Raw genomic sequence first — 14,410 nt, 5'->3', positions numbered from 1 at the left:
GATGTTTCCAGAACAACAGGACCAAGATAATGAGAGATCTGTAAGATCCAATTCTTCTTGTAACGTGCTCTCATAAGCAGCATGTGATTTTCCTTCACTCATGTTTTGCACGTCATTTGTATGTATAGGTACATACATATGTCTATCTAAAGAGCTATTGTTTATCTCCCCTACTAAACTAAATGTGATAAGGGCAAGGACAGTGTCTATGTCCCCAGTATAGTACCGTTCACCAAGTTGCTACTCAATAATTTTTTTTCTGGATGAATGAATTAAATCAATGTGTATAAAATGAGAAAATTTGAAGAAAAGGGATTTTTAGCCCTAGGAAGATAAAATGTTGACTTCAAATAACTGAGTGATTGTCCTGCAGAGGAGAAGGAAGACTAATATGGTAAAGTTCCAGATAGCAGACTGCAGACAAATGGGTACAGGCAGAATTGAACTCTAGGTAAGGAAGAACTTTTGTTAGCTGAACCTGTACAACAAATCCAGGGGGGTGCCATTCAAAGTGGTGAGACTTCATCACTTCAAAAGGAGTTTGGCTGTCCCATGTGGAGGAGCCTACACCAGGTGGTTTATAACTAAAATCGCTTCAAAAATATGACACCATGTTTTCTGTTACCTAAGGCTTTTACATGCCAGTCCTTTTCCCTTCATTTCTGACCACCTAGAGCCTAGAACCGGCCTAGCCCTGCAAAACAATGGTGCTCAGTGTCTCCAAAGGGCTCAAGAAAGGGGGCTGGACACATTCATCTAACCACTCTTTCTTCAGCTGCATGGGGTGCAGGGAGGAGTTACTCCTAAGGCAAGTGGAGGAAAGAGTAGGTGTAGAAGGAAAACCATTTCGATGCAGAGAGTGAGCCTTTCAAGGCACAAATCTTTCTAAGAGCTTGTGAATAAAATGGATTCAGTCAGTTGACTCAACACCTATGGTAGATTTTCTTCTCTTGATCAATGGGAACTCAAAATGTGTAAATGTGACAACTAAACAGCCATGTAGAATAGAAACATTTAAAATTCCACCTTTGAATACTAAAAGAATTGACCAATTATCAGATTCTTATCTATAAAACAAAAGCATTTTACAGATGAAACTTTATGACAATACCATCTCCCTCACCATCTTCCTCCTCCACAGACTCATCAGTTCCATCAAAAAAACCCACCGACAACAGCAGCTTTAACCTTTCTAAGGTTGAATTCAGAGAATGTAGCTCTTCTGAATCTTTTCTAGGTAGCTGGGCACCATCTGTAAAGTCATTTTCTCACTCAAGACCACCAATCATATGAATTGCATTTATTAAAAGCACAAGGGGAAAAAAGCATAACCCTTCCATTTGGAGGGTTGTTTTATGCAAAGCTTGCCAGGTCTAAAAAATACATATAAAAATCTCAATTCTTCAGGCTTCAGAGGAAAACTCTTGGGTAAAATGTTAGCATTTTTCTGGTACCTTCCCTCACTTTTTAGCAAAGGTAGAGGGTGTTTGTAACCTCTTAAAACCTAAATAAATTGGCATTCTTGGGGAAGCAGTTTGAATCTGTAAGAGCACACAGGTTTAATGTCTTCGGAGAAAAGTAAAAAGATCTTGCACCATCCAGAGACTATGCTAAAAAGGTCTAGAATCCAGCACTAGACTTCATATTGGTTGGGATCCCCTTGGATAGGCACCTTGTTTCTCTGGGGAGTCCAGAGAACATTCTGTGTTCCTAACCAGTATCCTCCTGCAGAAGCACCCTCACAGTGGCCCTGCGACAGATCTTGCTAAGGAGGCCCCACTGGTCCTCTTTGCTGTTGTCATTCTGTGCAGCATTTACCTTCTGCAGAGTTGCTTGGTAGGAGCCTTACCTGTTTTTCCTGCTCCGCTTTCCCCAGTAATGAGAATACATTGGTCCTTATCTTGATCTCGTAGGGATCTGTATGCTTCATCCGAAAGGGCAAAGCTGCAGGGGATAATGGAAAAAAATTCCTTAGAATTCAGATCATTATTATGCGTTTATCAGATGGAACTGCGAGCTCCTTTAAGGGCCACTGTGATATGCTTTTGGAAAGCAAGCTATCACCTTTTATTGCCTTTGAATTCTTAAAATCCATAAATAAATAAACCCATCCTTTGTGGCACATGTTACCTTCTTCCATGTATTCTCTATTAACCAAAATAGTACTGCTTTATTGTACTCTAATGATATGCTTTATTTTTTATATAAATATTTATTATTTATATAAATATATTTTTATATAAATATTATTTATATAAATAAATAATTTATTGATTTATAAACCCAGCAAGCTACATTTACGGGTTGTTAAACTAAAATCCAGGTAACTCAGACAAACAAGGAGAAAATGTTATACCACATGTCTAAAATTGGATAATGTTGAGATTTTTCAGGACAATACACTGAAGTTTCAACATGAGGGAAAAAATCTTTTCAAACATTAGAAAAATACTATCAAATACCAAATAGCTGATGTTACTACAATAAGTTAAATACAGAAATACTGCCTTTACAAACAAATGAATGAAACTGTAAGATCCATCAGAGGCAAAATTGGGTTTGCCAGGGTTTTTGTCCAGCCCAAGCCTCCCAAAATTCTAACCCTGCCTTAGGATGACAAAGGGCCTCTATCAAGTAAGGCCAGAGCAGTGCTCCTGTTGCTCTTCCCCACTTCAAAATTGACTAAAGTAAATTTTGCCCCTTCTAGCTAATTGAAAAAATGATTCTGACAATAAGACAATGTATTTAAAATAGGTAAAGTCCTCACTTCATTTATTAACAAGTATTTGTTGAGAGTCTACTATGTGGCAAGAACAAGCTGGAAGTGTAGAGACTATTAATGCTTGACCCCTTCTTTCAGGAGTTCTCCGTCAAAAGGAGAGAAAGAGACAAAGAGAAAATGGAGCCAATACATTAGGCCCAATGATAAAGGTATGTGCAAAACATGGCAGAACAAGACAGAAACCTCAAAGGGGTGGAGATTGGACTCAGAGAAACTCAAGAGGTGGAAAACTCAGTCCTAAAGAATGAATGAGCAAGACAAATGTCTTTTAGGCAAAAATAAAGGCCAAAACATCATGGAGGTGAGGTGAAGGATTATGGGCAGTTCCATGTAGCTGGAAGGCAAAGCAAAGCATAATGAAGAGAGGATAAGAGATGAGCTGGGGAGAGAGATAGGCAGGTTCCAAATGAAAAACAAAAGAGCTGATAGGAAGCTTCAGTGCAGGATGATAAACAGCGAGTAGCAAAGTCAGACAGTAATTAGAATTAATAATATCCACATTTACCATGTACCAGAACTGCCTCCAAGCTCTTTACATTTAGTCATTTTAAATCTCACAACAAGACCAGCACAAAGCAAAGGCATAACTTGCTGAGGTCCACTGCCAGTGTGACACAGCAGGGCCAGAGCTAACGCCTGCGACTGACCACTGGGATATAGCACCTCTGCATTTTGCATAGACCACAGGGTGACAAGGGTGCAGAGAGCAACCAGTCTGCAGCCTGGAGACTTGTGAAGGACTGGGATACAGGAAGAGTGTACATTTGGCCAACCAGATCACAGAGAGCTGTTCACACCAGTCAAGGACTTTGGCTTTTCTTCCAAAGGCATACGGAACCATAAATAATGACAAATTACTGAACACCTTCGATGTGCCAGGAGCCCAGTAAAGTGTCCTAGGATTCACAATTGGATTTAATCTTCAACACAGATCTGCAAATTAAATGCTAGCCTCCTTAAAGAAACATGGTCTTAAGAGATGACATGAGAAGCCCGTGATCCCACTCTCAGGAGAGTCATAACTTGAACCCAGAAATACTGTGAATCACATTCTTCCCTCTCTCATCATGTTCTCTTACAATTATTTGCCAGCATATCTTACCTTCCAGCTGAACTACTGTGAGATCCTCAAGGATAGCCACCCCTAGTCTTATTTTGTAACCCTCATATCAGTGAGTCTGCTGCCTTGCATATAATAAGTACTGTATACTCTAAGTGCATTTGTTGAATGAATGTATGAATAAAAGAAAATGACAGAAAAAAAGTAATGAAAAGATCTTGACACCAGGGTCTTTTTTGAATAACCGCTTGTTCTAGCTTGTTCCTTTGAACAATGTGCACTGATCTCTTTCTGTCTCTCAAAGCCCTTTCAACCATTCTCTACACAACCAAAGCCTTGCTCAAGTTCCATAGCTGCTTGTGGCCTTAGCCTTCTCTCCCATTCTCTGATTCCCCAGTCTGTGCACCACTGCATAATGGGGATAGTGGAAAACAACGAACACAGAGGCAGAAAACATCTCAGATGCAATTCCCTGGGCCCTATAGATGTATCTCAACACCTACTTGACTTTGAGCAAGTCATTACCATGGCTGAACTTCAGTGTCTTCATCTCCAACATGGAGAATGTAGCCACGTACTTTAGAAGATCAAATAAAAGTGCATACAATTACTTTGAAAGTTACAAAGCCCTGAATAAATGTCAGAAAATCTTTGTGTGTTATAATTAGTTATGTACACACCTTCTTATTCCCTACCAGAATACAAACTCCTCTAGGGCAGAGCCTTTCTAATTAATCTTTATGCCATGTTGATGCCACAGAGACATAAACACGAAATGTAACCGATACCAAGTCATAAATGAAGGGATGGATGAATGAGTGGATGCTCTTGAAGCAGTGGCAAAGTCCCTACTGGTGAGAGCTCCATGAAGAATGACAAACAATGGGAAATTCATTTCTTCCATGACCTTCATGCAGGGAAGGAAAGCATTGCTTAGATTTTTTTTATGAGCCTTCCTCCCCTTCTGCTCCTCCAATGTTCAGATAATATTTCAAGATGCCACTTTCATTATCATCATTGGCAAGAAATGTAGGAAAACACATTACAGCAAATACAAAAGAAGTTTTCCAATATATAATACACACTCACTGAATTCTTCATGTATTGTTGAATACAGACCTTTTTCCCATGCTCCTAGGACTACGACTTTGCATTATATTTACCACTGGTTCCAAAATAATGCAAAATTACTTCAAAAATGAGTAACATATATGGCACACACAAATGCACACACACACACACACATACACACATATATACAAACACAAGGCTTTGGAAGATCAAATGACCCTGTTGTGAGTTCATTTTCAGTCAAAGAACCTAAGTTGAATACTTATTTTTTTCTTCTCTATCCAGGCTGAAATACTTAACTGCTGTCCTCAAAGACAGGGTCTCATTCATCTAACAGAGAGTATAATTTTAATAGAAGACAAAGGCTAAAACGGATTTATTCTTTCAGGATTCTAGAGAGCCACTGAGTTCAAAGTGACGTGAAAATTTACCAATTAAAGTACTTAAGCACTGGAAAAATTGGCTTGTAACTACTGGCATACCCATCTCAAGCACAGTATAAATGTCATCATACTTATTTCTTATAAACACAGATCTTCAATTTCTTAAAAAAAAAAAAAAGGTGGGGGCAAAAGGGAGGGCCCCAAAGAACACGAATCCCCCTCCCAATCTTGTTCCTCTCCCTCTCTGGCAATATGAGCACGTACCCATCATCAGCTCCAACATTTATAACTATAAACTGAAACCACATGCCAGTCTTCCAAGCCACTCTGTAATTAAGGAATCTAAATAAATCTTTAGAGAAGTCTTTAGTTAAAAACAGTTGTGACCCATATGCTTCACATTATTTTGTGACCGTGTCACCATTGTTATTTACCACACAGAGAAATGAATGGTTAATTATAATATAATGACGATAGCGTAAGGGAGTAAACACGGTTTTAGTCCTACCACATTAAGGGCATGGTTTCATCCTCTTCTTCTGTCCTCTAGTTGAGCTCTAAGAATAGGGTCAGCCTGATGTTTAAAGGCCATCTCCCCTTCATTTCCAGATCAGCTACACAGCTGTTCTTTGAGAGCCAAACTTTCCCCAGCACTAAGTATGTTTCCAAACAGCTATATCTATCACTTTTAGGTTTTAGAAGTTTGGTTTGGGGCTCATCTGTTATTTTCTGTCAGGGTGGAATGCTGGGTTGCATGTTCACAATTGTCTAGCTGGTATTTATGTTCCTCTCCCATCTTATTTCTGTTCAGAGTGTTCATCAGAGTGGTTCTACTTTCATGGCCATCAGACACAATGGCAAGGATTCTTTCCCCAAAACTCCATGTTCTCCACCCTGCCATTTCCTTCCTAGGTTTGTTTCACCTCAAGCGCAAAGCAGAAAAGATGTCTGTGACACCCAAATACATCCAAAGCTTACGCTCTTTCGAACATGGCCCCATGTTTCAGCCTCTCCGGCTCTTCCCTATAGAGTTGCCTGAGAAATCATTCTCCAAAGCTAATCTAATCCATTCTGAGAACTGGTAGTTGGACCTCTCCATTAGCCAAAGTGTTTAACAGAACTAAATTTGTCTCAGGAAACTTACCTGAACTTAGATAACTGTTTCTACCTTCTTATTTCAAGTCATTTTCTTCAAAAGCTCTCAAAATGGTATTCCTTTTCATTGAATCTTTAGCCCTAGAGTACTTTCAAATAACACCAGGAAATTCTCCTTCTGAATTCAACCCTCTCAAAATAGCTCAGTCTCAAAATTCCCACCTACAATTGAGATATACAAGTCTCAACTATTTATTTTCCTTACTAGCTCTGGTTTAGTCCTCAAACTGGGTGTTTCTAAACTAACCCCCCAAAAAGTGTTTTTTAAAAATGCCTAACCTCCATGTGCTTCCCCAATTCTAACTTCACACTAAGCCCAGTCAGGATTGAGGTGGTCCATAAGGACATGGAAGAGAAGGAAAAGGAGAAAGGGAATTATGTATGGTGTGTTTTGCATGGAAACCTTGAGTTTTCTTAAGGAGAGGCACCACGCTGGCCTTCCTTATATCTTTATATCTATAATTGTCTCATATTCTTAATTCAGAAACATTTGCCCAATTGGAAAATATCCCCAAGTTGATATTTTGATATCACTGTCAAGTTAGTGTTATGCCCTTCCACCAGACATTCATCTTATCACATCTTAAGGTAAAACTTTAGGGAAAATAAGTCTTTATAGTTATTTGTACCTTTATCCTGGAAAGCTTCACTGCAGTCTTGTCCTATGCCAGTATAAGCATGGTAATTTAATTTATGTACACATTACAGTTACCCTGCTAGCCACAACACTGGTAAACATTCCTAAATAGTTCAAGCTTCAGGGCAAGAAAAGGTAGAAAAGCCTTTCAAAATAAATGACAATGGGCAGAGTGTGCACTATGCACTAAAAAGAAAACAATGTGAAAACAAACATAACAGATGAGACTAGGGGGAGATGGATGGTAAATATACCTAAATGGTTGGAAGGCTTCTACATTTCACATAAAGTGGGAAAATGTTAACTCTATATGGATTCTAAAAAGTTAAGGTATATTATAATCCCTAGAACAACCCATGAAGAACTATAGCCAAAATAACTAAAAAGTAAATGGAATTATATGAATAAAAAATTCAAATAATCCAAAAGAAGCCAAGAATAGGGGAACAAAAAAACAAAGAAACAAAAAAAGAGGGAAGAAACAGAAATAAATAATTGAATGACAAATTAAATCTAACCATGTCAAAAATTACATTAAATGTCAGTGGACAAAATACTCCAATTAAAAGGCAGAGAATGTAAGAATGAATATAAAAAGACTCAACTATATGTGCCTACAGGAATGACATTTAAAATATAAAATCATAGATAGGTTGAAAGGAAATAAAATAGAAAAAGACATACCATACAACAACAACTTATTTTTTTTTAAGGCATTGTACTTTTATTTTTATACATCTAATCTCAAAGAAGTCCCTAGTTGCCATCCCAATATAACAAAGATGCTATGCCATGGCATGACAGATGGCAGAATGCAGGTGAAAATTATCTTAGAAAATGAGCTACAATCATTTTTTCTAAGACTGTTTTATCGACATGTAATTTTCTAATTTCATTTACATTCTTATATCCTAAACATAAGTGGCCGTGTTGCTTTCCTTTGGCTACATAACCGGAAAAGGATTGTTTTTACTGGCTGCAAAACAAAAATAATATCATCAAGATAAATCATTTTAAGATGACATCTGTTTTAGAATGACAACAGTAAAGCATCAAATGAAGCTCGAAAGTCAGGCTTTAAAATAAGATGTGATGAATATGCATTTTAGTTTCTTCTTCCTTTAGAATCATTCTTGTTTTCAAAACACAGATCTCACAATATTTTTGTGAAATTTCACAGATTACCCAGGTCAGCCTCAACATATACCACGTTTCACATTTTTTTAAATGGGTCACTGAAAAATATACTTTAATCTTGGCAGTCAAATGTAACCACTAAGGAGGAAAATCATACTATCTGAATGTTACGTGTATATAAAATGGTTCCACATGTGTTACGATGTTTTAAAAACTAGAAATCCCTGTGTAAGACACCTTCAAAACAGAGCAACTCCATCTTGAATAGGGACTGGGTAAAATAAAGCTGGGACCTATTGGGCTGCATTCCCAAAAGGTTAGGCATTCTTAGTCACAGGATGAGATAAGAGGTCAGCACAAGATACAAATCATAAAGACCCTGCTGATAAAATAGTATGTGGTTAAAAAAAAGCCGGCCAAAACTCACCAAAACCAAGATGGCAATGAAAGAGACCTCTGGTCCTCCTCACTGCTCATTACACACTAATTATAATGCATTAGCATGCTAAAAGATACTCCCACCAGCACCATGACAATCTACAAATGCTATGGCAACATCTGGAAGTTACCCTACATGGTCTGAAAAGGGGAGGAACCCTCAGTTCCAGGACTTGCCCACCCCTTTCCCGGAAAACTCAAGAATAATCCACACCTTGTTTAGCATATGATCAAGAAATAACCACAAAAAAAGCCAACCAGCAGCCCTTGGGGCTTCTGTCTATAGAGTAGCCATTCTTTTGTTTCTCTGATTCTCTAATAAACTTGTTTGTCACTTACTCTGTGATCTCACCCCAAATTCTTTCTTGCATAAGATCCAAGAACCCTCTCTCTTGGGGTCTGGATTGGTACCCCTTTCCCATAACACCTGCATAATTGGACAAGAAACTCTTCTACTTCAGCATTAGAATTAATAAGAAAAGCTCATTATTTCAGGAGTTCACATCCTAGTCACAGAAAATAATGTAAAACACAAGGGGTAGTTTTCTTTCAAGATTTTAGAACTTTTATTTGTAATCCTCATGACAAAGAAGCTTAGGGACACCCCAAAAGTTTTTCTAGCCTGGAGGCCTGACCATTATCAAATCATAATGGAGATCCTCAAGTCTGCCCCAGCCAGGACCAGCTTGCTAAGAGTTACTCAACAAAATAAGCACCTTTCCTTCTACTGGACTGGTAAGAATGTGAACTGGGCCAAAGAGTGACTCTTTTTCAAAGGTGGATTGCAAAAGCCAGGTATTGGAGACACACATTAGGAAGTAGATAAGGGATTTAGAGAGACTAAATTATCCCAGGAAGGAAAAGGACTGAACTTAAGATATAAAAGCAGAGAGAAGGAAACATCTGTCTTGAGGGCCTGGAAGCTGCTCTTTGGAATTTAGTAGCAATCCCTTGTGCTGCTGAGGACTTCCTTCTGAAACTTGCTTCAAAGAAAACAGTATCTAGAAATGCCCTAGGCATGAAACCACCACAGGGGGGGAAGTTCCCCACAGCGGAGCACCCTGTTGGGGTTTGGCAAGAGGTCAAAAGCAAAAAGGCTAATTCTATTTCTTTATCTGCCCTTGCTACTGCAGGCTGTTATCTCACAAATTAATGAAGCATGAATGGCTTCCACTGCCTTGATTTAATCCCTTAATAACTAAAATGGAAGAGTATGTGGAAGCAGGGGTGAGGTCATCCAGAAGAGCAGGGCTCCCAAAGGATTCCATGGATACTCATGAGGTAAGAGGCGTTGTACTCACTGTGAGGGCTCTGAGGATGATGATTAAGAGAATCTGTCGTCTAGAAGCTTAAAATCTAACAAGAAAGACATCTAAGTTCCCCCACAAAAAGGGGGTAGGAGAAGGTAATAAACATATCTGTAAACTCCTAAAGATATTCAGAAAAGGAAAAGATGACTTCTACTGAGAGAGGCATGTCATGGAAAGCTGCAAAATCTGAACCCCAACGCATATGCAAGGAAAGAGGCTGGGAGGAAGCAGACAGCAGGGAGGAAATTATGCTATTTCCCCAATCCAGAAATTAACCAAACACATTGATTTGGGGAAAAGAACAAATATGCAATTGGGGCTCTTAATTCAAATTCATTAAGTTCTTAAAGCATTTTTACTATCTCTTTTAACAAAAGAATTCTAACAATCACCTTTTAATACCCAACTCTTTTTAAAAGAATTGCACAGCTATGGTCTACAAGAATAGCCTTTCTGGCTCACTTTAAACAAATTCCCAACACAAATGTTTCCAAACTTTTTGGCAAAAATGGCTTATTTCAATTAATTTCATGATCGATTTTTATGACTTTGTTACAGGCAACTAAATCACGGAAACACCTATCTCAAGAGAAGTTACTCTACAGACCTTGCTAATCACCTTTACAACTTAATGCTAAATTTAACGTTGCGCTTATTAAAAAGAATGGTTTCTGATTTCTTGCAGACAGATGTTCCCTACTGATTTAAAGCTTTAAAAAGCAGCACCTCATATGCCACTTTTTCTTTGTCTAACTTAGAAACACATTCTGATCTAAAGTACGTCATATCCACATCCCAAAGAGACTGCTTGGTTAAGTGAAGCTTTCATGTTTACAAGAGTCAAATGTAAAACATTCTCCTCTAACTCTGACAGCCCCCAGTGCGCCATCTGCCCTAGAAAGCACTGTGCTGGGGACCTGAATAGCACCATATACTGTCGAAGTGCAGAGAGATCTGGCTCAGGTTATCACAGAAGGCAATAGGTAGAGATGCCATTTGTACTGGAACCCCAAGTACATACTGTCTGATTTTTTGTTTAATGCATAAAGGAGAGAAAATGGACAGTAGTAAAGGGCTATCAACTTCTTCAAGCTTTGGTTTGTGCTTGAAGCCTCACAGGGCTGTGCAGAGGATGTCTATAAAGTACCCTGGGTCTGAAATGCAGCAGGTGCTCAATAAAACACTAAAAGGTATGCGGGGGCTGAATCTGTGGGTGTGCCTTACAGAATCAAGGTCATCAATCTATTCATGTTTAGGAAAACCAAATCTGTAGCCATTTCATGGAGTGGCTGCAAAATTCAATCAAATCTACCAATATTAATGAGATGCCTGAATATAGATAGATACTTGCACATACATACACACAAACCACTGTGTATATACCATGAAATGTCTGAGCTTGCATATATGATTGTACAGAAAGAAAAGTGAATTGGCAAAATAATAAAAATAAGAATAATAAGAGTCTTCCTTGTTAATAGCTAAATTCATATGATACTGTAAAGAAGGAAGCATTCTGCGAATAATTTTAAGATAATTCAGTAGTCCTTAATTCAATAAACATTTTATGTGCCAGGAGAGTGTCAGGCAGAGGAATACAAAGGATACTGTCCCTACCCTCAGGAGCTCAGTTTAGAGAAATCATGTGCTATCTAACTAGAAAATAATTTAGTGATATGAGGACAAGTCATCTGGTCCATGTTGCCTATTGAAAACAACAACAACAAAACCTTTCCCCAAAGCATGAGAGGAATACTAAGACCAGAAAAAAGTTTTTTTGAATTAAAATTTTGCTTTTCTTCTTTCATCCAGCCACCCAATACCTTCCAAAGCTACCCTTTCCTTACCATCACCAGCTTGCCATTGTCTTAGAGGAGTTTCTCATTTTTGGCCTTCGGGAACCTCTTAATGGGGATTTCTATATCTAAACAAGACATTTTCACAAGCCATCTTGATATAATGCTGTCAAAATATGTCATTTTTTCCTTATCATGACTCCTTCTCCATTTCTAATCTTGTCCCCCTTGTAGCCAGATTTAACTTCATACATTTAAACATTTCTGTAAGAAATTTGTTAGAACTCAAAGCAAAATTGTATCAGTTCTGTCCCCCAAAACTATGGTTCAAGGGTGTACTCTGATTATAAGTATAATGCATTTATTTTGCTTAGGCACCAGAGAGGTCTTAGCAGCAGGTCCAAGGATTTTGGGGGCAGTCTTGACTGACATGATCCTAATGTGGTCCGGAGGCTCAACATCCCACCATACCCAGGGTTTATGATGTACCTATTCAAACAAGGTTTGCAAATTTGGAACAGAGATAAAATGTGGAAACCCTTCCTCTAGACTTTCAAATAGAAAACAAGTAAGTTCCATCATGACTTAGCCAAATCCATGTCTTAATTTTAAAAAGAAAATCAGTGACTCAAAAGGACATGAGAGGATGATGATTCAGACCATGGAGAGAGAAGCCCCCTCAGAGACTGAGCAGGCTCCAGGCCTAGAGTGACTGACAGCTTTCTCTGAGAGGACTGTGTATGGTCAACATAGTAGGGCTTATGTGAGTGTATCTTCCAAATGGTTTCCACTCCCATTCCCTCCCTTACCCCAGTCCTGGTTGCCACTCTAAGGAAAGGGTTTCAACAATAAGGAAGCTCAAGATGCCAAGTCTGGTCTGCACATTACTTGAGATTGCTTATGTTTATGGTGTTTTCAGTGCTAAAATGTCTGCATAACAAAATGACTTCAAAGTGGTCACATAAGAATGGGTAAAGCAAAAATACCATATACCACTCTGCCTGCAGGCTCTCTTCCCTGCAGCCCTCCTCTTCCTTACTTGAGTTAGCCTAAAATGCAAAGAGGCGACTCCCTCCCTCATCAGTTTACAAGCTTGCTATGCTCTCCACCAATCCAGACAGAGCCTGGCCCTGGACTTTAGGCAGGGAGTGACTTAAACAGCCATGCTTTAAGCTATGTGACTGCTAGAGGAAGATTTAACACTGGTACACAGAAAGTGCCCTGATACAAAGGGTTTCAAACAACCCTTGCATGCTTCCATCACACAGACAGTGCTGCTTCAGAACACATCCAAATGCAGAGCACTCAAATACTGCTTCAAGTATTATAAGTCGTGTCAATACGTCTCAAAAGTGGCTACAAGAAAATGACTATGCTGAAATATCACACACAGATTACATATATATTTTTTGAGAGAAGCAAACACTTGGATCTGCAAGCAGGAAGTTGGTATTTACTACATATCTGCAGGAGCTTAAAGTTATCTGATAAAAGACTAGAGACAATCCTCCCAGAACAGCTGGGTAGAAGCGAGAGACCTTGGATCAGAACAGAGACTGCTTCAGGGTAATCTGGAGACAGGCATCAGGTCCTTGGGAGCTCTACATAGTACATATATTTTTATTACAAAATATAAGCTTGATACAAGCTTGTATCTTCAATATGAAAACTCCATTTCTATATACCCAGACTGATTTCTGGTTACCCAGAGAGGTCAAAACCAGGCAAGATACACTCATACAGAATCAAATCCTAAAAGCTTGATTTCTCACTGATGTGCTACAGATTACAAAGCAAGCAAGGCCCTTCTCTAGAGCTGGCCCTGCTGTTTTTTCCTGGCTCATTTCCCTGGAACTCCCTGCCTCTCAGCTCGCTCTAGAAGTCCCTTGCCTGTACACCTATAAAATCCTATTTCTGCATCTATTACAGCCTTGTAATATGGTGTGTGATATGTTGTGTTTTAAGTTTGGAAGACTTTTTTGTTTACAGTTTCTCTCTTTTGAGAGTGGAAATTAAGACTCGTCATCTAGTGCAACACATGGTATATGCTCAGAAAAAAACTGCTGTAATTAATCCTAACATCACCTTTTCTCCTATTCATGCAAAAAAAGAAATAAAATTAATGTATGGCATTTTCAAAGTCTATGTTTGCTTGCCAACTATTTACAAATAAAGAGGAAATGAAATGTTATTTCAGTAGGCATATATAAGTGCACATTCATATGCTTACAAAGAGCTCTGTGGGTTTAAAATACTCAAAGAATTAAGTTAAAGAGGAGTGAGGCTCTATTTTATACTCTAGTTAAAATTTTTCATTTGGGTTATTTGGATTCAGCAATTCTGTCTAATGCTGGTCTGTATAAATTCAATGTGAAGACATAGGCAAACAGTCACCTAAAATCTCCTTTTAAAAGTCAAAGTGTGGGGTGGGGGGAGGGGGGAAGGATAGCATTAGGAGATAATACCTAATGCTAAATGACGAGTTAATGGGTGGAACACAACAGCATGGCACATGTATACACATGTAACAAACCTGTACGTTGTATACATGTACCCTAAAACTTAAAGTATAATAATAATAAAATTTAAAAAAAAAGTGTGATTACATTTGCACTAGTAACATTGCAGGCTCTTGCTAGTT

At 38.5% G+C, this 14,410-nt stretch overlaps 1 protein-coding gene across 5 annotated transcripts in view; it reads right to left on the bottom strand.

Annotated features, from left to right (window-relative positions):
- MYO1B (myosin IB) overlaps positions 1-14,410 on the bottom strand; it is a 179,881-nt gene that overhangs the window by 92,673 nt on the left and 72,798 nt on the right. For all 5 annotated transcript variants that reach the window (XM_012501340.2, XM_003253867.4, XM_030803075.1 and 2 more), the window contains exon 4: positions 1,850-1,944. In XM_012501340.2, coding sequence (XP_012356794.1) covers positions 1,850-1,944 — 95 coding nt within the window. The remainder of the gene's footprint in view (positions 1-1,849; positions 1,945-14,410) is intronic.

The sequence above is a fragment of the Nomascus leucogenys genome, chromosome 22a, assembly GCF_006542625.1.
Source record: "Nomascus leucogenys isolate Asia chromosome 22a, Asia_NLE_v1, whole genome shotgun sequence".
NCBI classification, from domain to species: Eukaryota; Metazoa; Chordata; class Mammalia; order Primates; family Hylobatidae; genus Nomascus; species Nomascus leucogenys.
This window is presented reverse-complemented; position numbering and strand designations above follow the sequence as displayed.